At 47.7% G+C, this 14623-nt stretch overlaps 1 protein-coding gene across 3 annotated transcripts in view; it reads right to left on the reverse strand.

The window, feature by feature from the left end:
* Positions 1-14623, reverse strand: part of ENTREP2 (endosomal transmembrane epsin interactor 2) — a 260590-nt gene that overhangs the window by 32700 nt on the left and 213267 nt on the right. For 2 of the 3 annotated variants that reach the window (XM_074317911.2, XM_074317910.2), the window contains one exon: positions 5232-5366. The exons of the other annotated variant lie outside the window; for it this stretch is intronic. In XM_074317911.2, coding sequence (XP_074174012.2) covers positions 5232-5366 — 135 coding nt within the window. The remainder of the gene's footprint in view (positions 1-5231; positions 5367-14623) is intronic. 3 annotated transcript variants of the gene reach the window in all.

The following is a 14623-nucleotide window of genomic DNA, read 5'->3' on the forward strand; positions in this document are numbered from 1 at the left end:
GGTGATGGAGAGGGGTGGGGATGTGCTTCTGGGAGAGTGAAGGCCAAGTGCAGAGGCCTGGAGGGGAAGGAGACATGAAGGCCACTCCTGGAGGAGGTGGCTCAGTGGGCAGCAGGGAGATGGCAGAAGGGGCGGACGTGCTGGAGGGGCTGGAGGGGCCAGCGTGGTGCCCCGGTGACAGGAACTAACCGAATTACGTACCTAAAACTACTACAGGGAAAGCGAACGTGGCTTATGTGGTCACTTTAAGAAGTCAATGTGCTGGGAGACCATCTTCGTGAATGAAGGACGACAGGCCTATATTCATGTCCTGCCCATTTCTCACCCCGTTTCGTCTTCGGGGATTCCCTCCCCCCTACAAGCCTGTGAACTCCATTTGCCCCCCAGCAGACATGTCGGACGACTGGCTGGCCACAGGGAGACCCAACCTCCCCTTTAGCTTCTGCTGGGAGTTACTTACTCCTCTCCCGCCCCCCTCCAACAAAGAAAATCCCTTTCGGTTGGGTTTTGATATGCTGGCAGTTCCCAAGTTCCAAGCGTTACCCCGTCGCAATAGCCTTTCTGAAAAAAGTCCCCCCTTATCTAAGTCAGGATTTGTTTTCATTTCACAAAACGAATGACCACAGGGTCACAGAGAACAGAAAGCAGTTTCCATGCGGGTGGGCAAGGTTTGGTTGGAGTTAGTCTCTCCTTATTCCACAGAAGATCACTAGTGCTTGACTTCCTACCCAGTGTCTCGAGAAGAGGAAGAAGTAGAGCTGTGCTATTTAGCTACGAGCCATCACCGTGAACTGAACTGTCAAACCACAGGCCAAGGCCTAGGGAACGTGTTTTCTGTAGGGTGTAATATTTGTTCCAGTGTGTGTAGGTGAAACTGCATTTGTGTTTTTTGATAGCACATTTCTGTTTTTATTGAATGCATTGGGGTGATGATGGTTAGTAACATTACATAGGTTTCAAGTGTACAATTCTGTAATCCATCATCTATACGTTGCGTTGTGTGTTCACCACCCAGAGTCAGTTTTCCTTTTGTCACCATAAATTTGACCCCCTTTTCCCTCTTCTACCACCTCCCCTCTCCGCCCCTTACCCTCTGGTAACCACTAAACTGTTGTCTGTGAGTTTCTGCTTGTCTAAGGTTAAGTTTGTCTTAGGAAATGGGTTCTAGTCACAATTGTGATAAATACCCTTCAAGCTGGGATGACAACGTCCTTGCCATCTCTAAACAAACTGTGGAGATTCGTGCTCATCTGGAAATACTTCAGACCCTCAATTTCCTCTTCCTTCTCCATCCTGCAAGAACACCTGGCCACAGGGATCCACTCCCATCCCCCTTAGGGACCCAGAGGGGAGAAGAAAGCTGTATGTAGCATACGTCTTGCTCTGTGTAGCTGCCCACTTGTGAAGATGGAAAGGCCCCTTCTAGCAGGTGTGTGTGTGTGTGTGTGTGTGTGTGTGTGTGTGTGCAGTGTTTCATACTGCTAGTCAATGCTGTGAGTTTCGTCACAATATTGACCAGCCACTTATTCTCAGAATCGTTCTTACTTCTTTAGCAGGGTTAAAAAGTTACTTGAGATTAAATGATGAGTTTACGTTTCAGGTCTCTAGTTTCTTTAGGAAATTGCCTTGGCCATTAAAAAAAAATCTTTCTTAGAGACAAAGATAAAGCATCTTTGAGATAAGAAAGCACATCAAGTCAATAACTGATTGACTTCTTGGGAAACTTTTATCTCCTTGCCCATCGCTAAGGCTTCTTTGGGTAATTTGGTTTACGATGGCTCGATAAATTAAACCAGATACATGAAACAAGAAAAAGACCTTTAACTCTGTTTGGAATCAGCATTACGTCATTATAATAAAGCCATAATGACTTTCTGGGATACAGCAGAGAATTAAAGTTGGGATGGATATAATATCAGCACGTGCATCTTCTGTCAGTTAACAGTTCTGATTTTTGTAACCTTTTAAAAATTCTGTTAATGCTAATCAGAAAATATGTCACAATCTTGTGTTGAATTTGACTTGACTAAGATGCCAAGCTACCAAAGCACCTTGCTACCATTTATTTTATCATTTTCTCTTACAAAGGCCTAGACATCGTTTTATTAGGAAAGGGAAACGGTGGATGTGTTCTTTCAGGAGCAATTGCCCACGACTGTCCAATGCTGTGGGAAAGCAGATGCCCAAACCCTCATTTCTAGACCTGTTTACAGACTAGTGGTAGTGTGATGCCCATAGCCAGGCCCCACTGTCAGGGCGCAGGACGTCGACTGTGAGAGAACTGAGACCCACGGAGAGCCCTGTCCACCCCAGACTTGCTCAGGGACCCTGGACACGCCCTCTGACCTCCCTCTGGCTGCTGCCCTCTCACCCACACAATTGGCAACTGCACAACAGGACACTCCATCCGTCTAGCTCCACAATTCTGGGAACCCGTGCATGGCACGATGGAGTTCTAGATCCCTTCCATGTGCTGTGCCCTTTGCCCTGCCCCCCCCCCCCATCAGGATGGAGCCGCAAACTTGAGCAAGGCATGAGGTATTCTGCTTAAAAGACTATCAATACCCTCAAGAGACAGTCTCGTCTGCCCCTAGGGGTTCTCTGTTGAACCAGGAACTGGGAGTGGGGCTGTTAGCTAGGAAAGGCAGAAAAAGAGCTCAAGGGAGGGGGGCTTTGGGGCCCCCGAACTACCAAAAACAAGCTGAGGGATAAGTGAAGCAAAATCTGGATTCCAAATACATCCTTCATTAGCCAGGAAGAAGACTGGCTTGTGCATGTTTTCCCTGATGACAGACGGTGCCTGTACAACCTCCCAGGTATCAGTGGGTATGGGGGGTGGGGTGGAGGGGGGGTAGGGTGGAGGGGGGCGGGGCATACGGGGACAACAGTAAGCAAGTAGACCAATCTCATTAGGTCAGTTAATTCAAACGCAACTAAAATCAAAGGTGCTTTGATTCCAATTACATGGGATTTCTGCAGCACGAAACTGCGTTCATCAGATACGAGGTATGGATAATTAATAATTTAATATGGAAATTAGGCATGGATCATTCGTTACTAATCAGATGACTAGAGCCGCAAATCAGACTATTCAGAGGCCAGTGAAGATGCTGTAATTGTTGACCAAAGAGAGCAAGCGAGGAACCTAATCAAAGCATCGTTCCCCTTTGTGCTCAGGGTCAAGAACATTTACAAAGCTACAGGAAGTGGACCCCTTGGAAATCTGCTCCACAAGGGGGCAGGGTGTGTGTTCTGGGAGTTTTAACACTGGAAGCAACACCAGAGACCTCTTTATCGTGGGGGAGTCATCAAGCACAGCTTGGCTCGAAGAACTTTAAGAGTAGTGATTATATTGAAAATGCATGCACCACTAGTCATAAGAAAATGAGAGAGTGTGGCATTTATATCTCTATGAATTTCAGAGGAACTTAAGTTGAACCTGTCACACGGCTGAGGTTATAGGGCAACCAACTAACCCAAATTCTAAGGAAGGTCAGACGCCTCGATGGAGACACACGAGGACCTGCTCACCTGGGGCAGATACTGTCAGACACCAGCTGGTGTAGAAAAGCTCATACAGGTAACTGAGCAAAGAGATGGAAGCTACACAGAAGAATCGAAGGGAACTGCTAGAAATAACAAGCAAAGTCACACATGAAGAGCCCTTCATCAGTGGACTTGACCCAGCAGAGGGAAAAATGACCCAATGGGGACTGTCTCTGGAATGCAAGGTTGGCTCCCTATTCAAAACTCAATCAGTGCCGTTCATTACATTAGCAGACTAAAGAAGAGAAAGGATACAAACATTGAAATAGACGCAGCAGAAAATGACTTCAACAAATCCGACATTCATTCATAATAAAACTCTTGGAAAGCCCGGAATAGGAGTGTGGCACTTAGAGCTACAGGAACCTGCAGAACTATGAGATTCCTGCAGGCTTTACCGGCTCTTCCGGGGGTAGTGGTTGCATTCTCATTATAATGCCCTATTGTCTTGTTACATTTTTTAATCATGGAAAGAAAGAGTGCCAGGGTTGAGGAGGTGCCTTGGGAGTTGTCAGAATGAGTTCTCTGCATGAGTCCTGGCTGCCCAGGCGCCCATCCCACAGCAGGCCTCAGGCACTGAGCCTGCACAGGCCCCGGGAGCCAGAAGCTGGAAACCACGGCTGCACGCAGTGGGACAGCAGGAACACCTAGACGGAAGGGATGGGCCCGAGTGCTGCACCCTGGCTTCCTTGGAGCCACATGGGTCACGCTGGTGGGATGCTGGGGCCACTGAACTTGGGCCATACCTCTTTGTGAAACAAGCAGGTGCGGGGGCGCCAGGCCCTGTCACCATGCACTTTGGGCACGTCCCCTAGTTCTGTATGTCACCGCTTATTTGCCATCTGGTTTCCCGGTGCGCCTGAACAGAGAGCATGCCCAGACAAGTGGCCACTCTCGGCAGCATTCGGAATGACACCTGTGAGGGCTAGTCACAGGCACCCGATTCCAGGGAGACCTCCTTTCTCCCCAGATTCCCGGGGGGCTCCCTGGGGTCTCCAGTCCCCACACACTGTTCCCGATACACACACGACAGGGCTCCCGACATACTGGAAATACAACTGTACCAGCAAGCAGACTTCCTCTGACCCCAGCCACATCTTTTCCAAAAAGCTTGAGTGCACTTTCATTCAGGGAGAAGAGAACAACTGGGTTCCCTGTTTATATGTATTTTTAAGCAGTCAATTTTGATTTTCAGGAGGGAAAAAAGAAAACACTTGTAGGAAGAAAAAGAAAGGAATAATATAAATCATTTTCCACGTCATTTAAAAACAAATCAGAGGCTGTACCCGAGACTGGTCGTGTACAGGGGAAACCGGGAAATTTCATTTTCCAGAGAGCTTTCAAAAAAGCAAAACAAACAGCCCTCTCTTCCCTGATGGTGAAAGAGCCCAAATGGTAGCAAAGCAGCAGAACGAATCACATCCACATCTGTAATGACCTCTTCCGGCCAGTCACATCCTACTTCACCTATGTCAGAGGCAGGAAAGGGAAATGGTAAAAATGGACGAGATCCAGAAAAAGCAGTACCTTTAAAGTGCAAAATCTTTAATCCTCCAGAGAGATCCCTTTTTGCACGGAACCTCCCCCGGTTCCGTGAACGGGACACGTGTATGAGTAAAATCTCCCTAACGTGTCTGCAATGCATGGGGTGAAATGCAGGCATGAGCAGTGGCCTTGGCCGTCACCTTCAACGTCAGCCTCACGGCGTCGCAATCCTCCTGCAGCGGGTTCAGCTTCAGCGTCTCCCCCAGGTTGCCGCAGCCAGACGACCGGTGCTGCTTTTCACAGCAGACACACACCTCCACACTGTCAAACTTAATCTAGACAGAGGAACAGACAGATCTCACAATTAAAACGCCATTCTGCCCGGGCAGGCGTGCCTGCGCTATACAGTTACAAACACTGGCAAATGCCTCTGTTCAAACCCCTCCCCCCTTCGGGTTTGCTTTACGTAATAAAGCCAACCTGAGTTTTATTGATTAAAGCCATGGAAAATACCTGGGGGTATTCCCTCAAATTTCTCTTTTGAAAGCAATTAAGCCAAAGGAAAAAGTAAATCTGAAGAAACCTAAGCTAGACAGTTACAGAAAATTACAGATGAATCACAGAAAGCGATAAACGTAAAAGAAACGGAAAATCACTCGTGTTAAGTATGCATGGAGACCGGTTATCATAGCTCTTTGCCTTCGCGTGTTCTGCTCCCAGGGGCAGCAAGTTCCTGTCTTACTTCAGCCCGTCAAACTCCTACTCATCTGTCAAAACCCAACTCCTGCCATATCCTTGAGGCCTCATCTGATTTTCCCTCTCCGGGGCGGCTCGCTTCTCCTCTGAGCCCTGCCCCCGTGCTGGAGACATACTTTATCCAGCTGCAGTGACTTGTGTCCTGTGTGCTCTCAGAGGGGCCACCACATCTTACCATGACAGCGTTCACAATGCTGATGAGTTGTAGGCGTCACTAAATCCTACAATGTCAGACAATTAAGTTCGCGAACGTGTTGCAATGATGTTGCTAAACTTTTTTGATATCAGACAGATTATTCATTATGAATTTATACCAACTGGACAGTTAATCAAGTTTACTATTTGGAAGTGCTAAAAAGGCTTCCTGGAAAAGTTAGACGACCTGAACTTTTCGCCAATAATTCATGGCTCTTGTATCATGACAATGCACCAGCTCACACAGCACTGTCTATGAGGGAGATTTGAGCCAGTAAACAAATCACTGTATTGGAACACCCTCCCTACTCACCTGATCTGGCCCCCAGTGACTTCTTCCTTTACCCAAAGATAAAGGAAATATTGAAAGGAAGACGTTTTGATGACATTCAGGACACCAAGGGTAATACGACGACAGCTCTGATGGCCATTCCAGAAAAAGTTCCAAAATTGCTTTGAAGGGTGGACTAGACACTGGCGTCAGTGCATAGCTTCCCAAGGAGAGGACTTTGAAGGTGACCGTAGTGATATTCAGTAATGAGGTGTGGAGCACTTTTTCTAGGATGAGTTCGTGAACTTAATTGTCTGATCTTGTAAATAAAAACGCCTTGGAAAATTAAAACCCGTGAAAAGTGTTTTTCAAAGCCTGGAGCCCAAGAGGACCCACAGAGCACGCCCGACCCCGACCTGCATCCTGAAGTGGAACTGCCTGTCAGGCCCCAGAAACGACTGCGCCCTGCAGCTCACGCAGCCATACCCGGCCACCCTCACATACTCGTTCCCAGGACTCGGTGAGTCCTTCACACACACACCCATTTCTCACAAACAGATTTGCAGAGAAGTGAGATTGAAAAAAAAATAGGGACATCCTTAGGTCAAGAGCATTCATTTCCATGTATTTTAAACCTCTGGAGAGTTTATCCTTTCCCTAGTCATGTTTCCTTTTTGCTCTTTTAATTCGATCTTCTAAAATAATTATAATTTTATTTCTGGATTTCTACATGTGCTCGAGTGAGCGGGGGGAGGGGACCACGTGGGTGTCCAGCACTGTCCTGTAAAGATTCTTCAAATCTGCCCCCAGCCTGGGGGATGGGAAGGGACGGCTGGAGGCCGGGCGTGAGCAGGAGACCCTGTGGGGCCTGCACAGACCACTGCCCCAGGCCGTGGCCACCCCACCTCCCAGCAGCTGACACCCACAGTTTCCACCGCGGGAAGGAGCTGAGGTTCTGGGGGCCGTGCCCAAAGTGGGGGGTTGGCAGGGTTAGCCACACACCGACAATGGGCTGGGTCTCAGCCTAGAGGTGAGGATGGGGCCTTCCTCAAAGCAGTTCTGCAGAACTGGGGCCCTCACCCCCTTTCCTGGTTGGGTAGCCTCCAAACTTGGTTTGGCCATTCTAGAGGCTCTGTGAGCCCTCTGGAGTAGTATAATGATTCCTTCTAGGTGAAAACTCACTTGAGTTGGTTTCTTCACAATTTAGAACCCTGACTGATACATATTGCCTGAATGCGGGGGTGGGGGGGGAGGAGTAGGGGCACACAGCCTGCCCCCAAATGCAAAGCTGCAACCCAAAAAAAGCCAGTCCTTCCCAACGAACACACACAGGCATTCAGGACCCGAACGGAATAGATAGAGCTAGACAAAATCATTTTACAGATTTTATGGAGTAATAAATTATTATTATCCCAAACATTTGAAAAAGAATGATAATGACAGGAGTGGATGTCCTGACCAACATAAAACGTATTATCTGGATGCTATAATCAAAACACTAAAATAACGGCTTAAAAAGAAAGAGTTCAGTGGGATAGAAAAGTTTCAGAAGTCATACCAGCAATCTACAGACACTTAGTATACGAGAAAAAATAGCATTTTAATTCAGTAGGAAAAGATAGTTTGCTTACGAAAGGGTGCTGATAAAATAGGCTATTCATCCATAACTGTCTCAAAACATGTAAGAATAACATGTATTTGACTACAAATCTAAGTTAAGACAATAAAAACGTCGGGAAATGTAAAGGAACAGTGGCATAAACATAGACTGTGGAGTCCGTTTAAAACAAACAAAGAATCTCAGAACTATAGTCTCAAAACGAAGGAGTGGCCAGGCCTGGGGCAGGTGCCATCAGAACACATATGTTTTCAGGAGATGGGCAGAGTTCATTGGGAATAAGAAAGGGGACAGAAATACAAATGGAGAGGGGATGAGAAAATAAGAACATGTAAAGAATAACTTTGTGCCAGAAAATGTGAAAATCTATGAAAACGTGAATTAATTAGCAATGCAAAGAAATAACAGGTTTACAAAACCAGTAACAGACTACGAACCGTGGAATGAATCTTACAAGGTAGCAGCTGGGGACATGGAGGGGACCAAAAATATTTGCCATCTCTTTTAGATGCAGCTGGGACGAAGTCCCTCAGTGCCCCCTTATCAGTGACGCTTCTGCAGACTCCAAGTCCTGGAGAAGAGGTCCAGCTGGAACAGCTTGGCTCACAGGCAACCTCCTGCCTGGGTGAGCGCTGGGCACCAAGAACGCCCACAATGGAAGAGGCCCTGCCCAGGAGAACACAGGCTAAATGGCTTTCCACAAAGGCTCTTCTGCCTTAGAGTCTAATCAACTCATAGAAAGAAACTGTAAGAAATGCACCAAACGGTTGTTTTGCTTTCTTCTTCTTCCCTTAGAACTGTATTAGTACACAAGAGTCAAGTTCCACGCCGGCGACAAGTTCACATCTCACCATGACCCTGGGTAAGCAGACAAGGCTGGGTTGGGTTCATGACCTCCAGACTTGGGAGCGCTGCCTTTCCCTTCAGCATGTCCCTTTGCTCTTATTAAGCGGACAAAGTCCAGCGCTCCTGATCTGGGCTGTTCTCCCACGTCCCAAGACATGCAAGGAATTATTTCTTATGATCGTATCTCCATCTTGGTATTAACGAATGAAAGACCTAATGTAAACGGCAAGACAGCTTCCTTGGGGGAAAAGGTAGGAAGAGACGGGGCTTGGCTGGAAAGCACAGTTTATCCCATCAAATAACCCCTCCGTGACCCCAGGGGAGCGGACATCAAAATAAATCTTTTCCATCAGTTATTTCACTGTGCTTGTGACTAATTCGAAGACAAATTCTGGAAACCTCCTGATTAGCTCTGTGACCTCGACATCTTGGTGTGTGGGAGGCTGACAGATTTATTCCCGGAGTGGCCCTCAGCCTTGAGGTCACTGGGAATCACACAGCCAAGCTTTGCAAATGAAGTCGCGGTAATTTTTCACGAATCTCTTTGGAGCATTGAACAGCCAGCCTGCCCCTCTAATTTACGGGAGGAGAAAGGGCTGATATGACAGGAAGATAGGGCTGCCCCATGGTTCTTACAGAAGCACAAAGGGACAGATATGTGACCTTCAGATAGTCCCCAAAGGAAGGCAGTGGGGGGGCTGCACCTGGAAGGGTGGAGGGGGCTCAGGAGGGCAGCCTATGAATCCCAGGGGCCCCCAGGGGGCAGGCCACCTCCAGGGTGATGAGGCTGTGGAGACGCGGAGGAAGCAAAGCCTGGGGGACAGTCAGACACGCTCAGAGTGACCCAGGACGAGCCACTGAGCCTGTCTGAGCTTCGGGTTCGTGGGGCCAGGGTGAGCATCGGATCTGGTGAAGGAGACAGAAGTGCCAAGTGCAAATGCATTTGGCGGTACTCACTGTATCATGTTGACTGGAGAATAGGTGTGTAACAACTAACCCCCCGTTTTGAATACTTCGAGGCGTCTACCACTTTGACAGATACTCTCATTAACCTGTACACACCTGCTCAACCCCACAGCATGGCTCACCCAGACCCGGCCCTGCTCGTTCTGAGCGACCCCTCTGTCCTGCAGGGTCCCCGCTGAGGGAAGAGGAGGGTTTCCAAAACACAGGCCCTGAAGACGCGGACTAGACCACCCTCAAGACACTGCACCACGCTGCTGAGACCCCAGAAATGCCAGTCATCACGCCACACATGACGAACCCTGAAAACATGCCGAGTAAAAGAAGTCAGGCACAAAAGACCACATAGTGTATGATTCCTTTCATCTGAAAGGCCCAGAACAGGAAAATCTAGAGACAGAAGGTAGGTTATGGTTGTCGGGCTGGGGATGGAGGTGGGGTCAGGGGTGTAGAAAAGTGACACCTAAAGGAGGAGGGGCTTCTTTCTGAGCTGATGAAAGAAAATGTTCTAAAATTGACTGTGATGACAGTTGAAAATATTGGCGAATACACAAAAAACTACTGAACTGTAACACTTTGAGTGAGTGAGCAGTGTGGTAGATGAATTATACCTCAAGAAAGGTGTTTAAGAAAAGAAACAACCACCATCACATTGTGACTGTAACAGACTTGCTTAGTTTTAAGGGTTTTAAGTCTTCAACATTTGCCCAAATGTTTCATATTCACATGTGTGCCGTGAACAAAGAAAGCCTGAGACCAATGGACTCTATCTCTGCCTCCCCGACGTAGGCCTGCTGGCAGCTCAGCATTCAGGGGTAGCTCTGGGGTGGATGACAGGGGCCACCCCCTCCCTTCCCAGGCGTCCAAAGCCATTTGCAGCAGCGGCCCCTGCATGTGAGCCCTTTCCCAGACCTTTAGGCTCTTCCTCACTCTGGAAGGACTGGGGTATCTGTGCTCAGAGAGGCAGTGGGTCCCCTCCAGGCTCAGGGATGCACTGGCCAGTCACTGGGGGGTCACCCCAGCTTCCCCACGGAGTCAGCTTTTCCTGGCCTGGTTGACCCTCCAGGGGCCTACAAGCCATAGAAGGAATGTTTAAGGTGAGCTGACCCTTGCAGGGGAGGTGAGGAGACCAGTCCTTCCAGCAGTGGCTTAACCTGTGACTGTCTCCTAAAAATACAGTAACAGCTAAATCTCAGCAGTGTTTTTAAACTGAAATATATTTGACATATAACATTGTGTAAGTTTAACATACAGTTTTTTTGGCAAATCCATGACTCTGCCTCAGCCGGTCATCTACTCTGGGTCCCCTCTGCAGCCCCCGAACACATTCCAGACGCAATGGCTTCAGCTTTCTTGTGTTTTGGAGTCCACACAAGTGGGCACTGACTGATACGCTTTTTGTTTTTGTTTTTTTAAAGAAAAATGATCCTATAAAAATGAAACCATGTAGTATACCATTGATTTAGCACATTTCCTCTGAGGGAGTAATAAGTAATGACAATAACTATTAATAATTACATAGTGGTAGATTTTCCACTAATTTTTATTTCTTGGGAAATGTTGGAGATTTTTAAAATTTTAGCCTGAATCTTGAATATGAACAAAAAATGCAAAAAAGGTAACTCAAATAGTAGGTATAGACATACACATGTGAATTGATTCTACTTTACCTTAAGATTTTGAAGTAAGAACACCTTTTTCACTAGGGAGGTTAAGTTTTAAACCAATTCAGTTTTGTGATACGTTATGAAGATGAATTTGTCCATGGAAGAATTTTTTTGTGTAAATTTGTCAAATAACCTAAAAATATGACAAAGTTAGAAATGTCCAGATTCTCAAACATAAAGTGAAATTACCTATGTCACCAACCAGCTTTGAAAGGGAAAATATAAATTAAAAAAACGACATTTTTTAGGACTAAATTAACATAAATATTCTGAGTCAAGTTTTTCCAATCATCACATGACGATATACACACAGGTACGTCCACATAGAACTACACGCTGACACGGAGTCACCGTGTCGTGATGATTAGGCCCGCCACTATGACGTGACACTGAACTTACTGTCAAGGGCTTTCCACGCTGTTATCACCCTCTCTTTACAGACTAAGAAACTGAGGCTCAGAGACGCTGTGACTTGCCCGAGGTCACAGAGCTGCTGGTCAGCAGCTGGCGCCAGGCCTGAGCCACGACTTGCGCTATCAGTTCACACCGCCCTTCTCCACGTCGCCTGCGCCGCAGACGCACCGAGGGTGCAGCGCTCGGGTCCCTGGTGGCTGGGCTGGCGACCCCGCTCGGGGACCCTCTCGGCTGCACGGGCCTCAACCCGTGGCCCAGTGACTTTACGTCTGTGCCTCACGTCACCTTGGAACACTTTATTACACATACGTTCGGAGAAAATGGGAAAATAAAGCTTTGGTTAAGTAGAAACTGAAGACAGGGTTACCGGACGGAAGTCCGCGTGCCCGAGGCTCCGAGAGGCCAGAGCTCAAAGCGTCCGAGTTCGGGGTGAGCAAAGGTTTATCGATCGAGAAGACGGGAGACCTAGTGGTGCCTCAGATCCGTCCTGCTCGCTGGACCAGGCCCAGGCTTTTAAGCGTTTAGGGGACAGGCGTGCAGACAGACGTGCTGGCGGCGAGTTTTAACTGGAGGCCCGGGAGCTTGGCCGTTTATGGTTAAGGGGCGTCAGCACGGACCTTCCTGGGCAGCGGACCCTCTGCTTCCGAAAGGTCCCGGTGTTCGATTCCGGTCGTGTCCGGGCCTTTGGTTCCGTGCGCGCGTGGTGGGGGCGAGACTTTGGTTCCGGGCGCAGCTGAGGTCCCAGTTCTGTCCTGTGGCAGCAGCTGGGGCTCCCTGACTTGTGGGCCTGGTCTGCTGTCCCTGAAAAGCAGCCCAGCACCTCCTGAGCTGGTTCTACAGTTATAACAGCAGACCAGGGCGTGCTACACTTGATACTCAGTGGTCTTGCCGTCCACGACTCCGGGCATGCATTTGACAGCTGTGGGCCGGGCAGCCCCACTGGGCCCGCTCAGGGGACCGTGTGCTGAGTTCCAGCGTCCCCTCACCCTTCGGTGCTCCCAGTGCTGGGGCTTGAACAGTTTCCATCTGGCCCGTGTAGATTCTGTGAAGCCTGCACCCTATTAGGCGTATTCTTCTGAGCCCTTCCCAGCTCATCAGAATTTAAATTTTCCTTCTTTCAGCTCACATCTGTTTTTTGTCTCTACATGGCTTTCATGTAATGTTTCACTCTTTCAAAGAAGCTTGGCAGTTATGACTGGTCAGTGTTTCCCGACTGCGCTTTCCATGTAATGAAGTACGTTAGGGCGCAGGCGCCTGTGCAAGATGCAACATTGTTCTGAACTGTTTTGGAACACGCGTCACAGGGCGTCACTGGGTCCCGCAGGAACAAAATCAAAGAAAGATCCCCTGTAAACCCCAATTCTGATGAGAATCGAGGGTTTTGTTTATTTGTGTGTGTATGTCTGCGCGCATGCATATGGAATACTTAAGGCAAAAGTTATCTAATTCCAAAAAGTAGGACTTTTAGTATAGCTTTTATTATATAACTCAAACAAGCCTTAAAACCTCCACTGACCTTTTAGGGAAAAAAAGTAATACCTTCTTTTCATTTATGTCATCAGATAGTTCACCTTCCTTTTGGTCTTGGTTTCACTGGATTCTATCAATTTGCTAATTTAGCTGTTGCCTCTGCAACAGATGCTCAGATTAAGTGCAAAATAGTAAAATCTAACAGAGGCACAGGCTTTTCATTTTTTATCACGTGTGTGTCGTCCAGAAAGAGAATCTAAGGAGTGTGAGAACGTCAAGGTGCCAAATGCAACATTCCTGCCAGGGCAGCAACTGTCAGGTGAGAACATCAACCCAGAATTGTGAGTTCTCTCTTTCACGGTTATCATCACAGGACATGGCAACAAGTCCTACGGTCTTGGGAGTTTTTACAAGACTTTTTTGTTCAAAGCACATTTTCAAGGGCAGCGTAAGTTGGTAAGTTGGGAATGTTCACACCAGCCTCCCTGCTGAACAGGAAAACGAGACAGCTGTTCTTGAGATGTTCTCATCCCCTGATGTAGAGCTTGCTCTTCTGGATGGGTGGGGGACGGGGGGTCACCTTCATCTCCTTCTGAGACGCCTTCGGTTAATTATGTAGACTTGCATTTTAAGGCCAGATTCTAACTAATTTCATTACTTAGCCCCGTACTCAAAGCTGAGCTCTACGTGGCTGGCAGGGATGGAGAAGATTCGAGAACGACGGTGCCGGTTAACAGGAAAATGGGGAGCAGGCAGCGTTCTTCTTCTAGCGAGACCCAAGCAAGAATGTTCACAGCAGCAGTGTGTGGAGCAATAAAAAAAAATTGGAAAGAACCTAAATGAGGTTCTGTGATCAAATTAACTTGTGAAATCGTGTTTTAAAAAATAAAACGGGACTCTCTCCTGCATGGCTTCTCAGATTTTTAGTATTCTGATGCTTGTGTGTGGCCGCCCTCCTGGAAGAGGGCTGAGTATGCTGAGTGGACCACCCCCCACCCTCCTTAGTCCTTGCTTTTAAAATAACATCCATGCACATCTTACCTACACAACTAACACTCAGGTGGAGAACTGGGACAAGTGGGAAGGAGTTCAGGGATGGTCAGGGGCAAGGGAGCCTGCTTTCCCCCCATCCCCAGCTTTGGGGGCACAGCTATAGGGTCACCACTCCCTGTGGCTCAGCCTCACTTGGAGTCATGCTATTTCCAGATGCAAATACCTGTCAACCACAACATAACATACATATCAATAAATAAAGAAGAACATTTTTATTCGTTTTCAATTTTTTTCTGGTCTCTAATGTGACGTAAGCGTATGTGACAGTCTCCTGACCTTCAGAAGTAGACATGAGAAAAACATCGCTCATAGCGTTGTTGTGTGTTTCTAGGCAAAACT

The sequence above is a fragment of the Rhinolophus sinicus genome, chromosome 13, assembly GCF_057876585.1.
Source record: "Rhinolophus sinicus isolate RSI-liver-muscle chromosome 13, RSI-T2T, whole genome shotgun sequence".
NCBI lineage: Eukaryota > Metazoa > Chordata > Mammalia > Chiroptera > Rhinolophidae > Rhinolophus > Rhinolophus sinicus.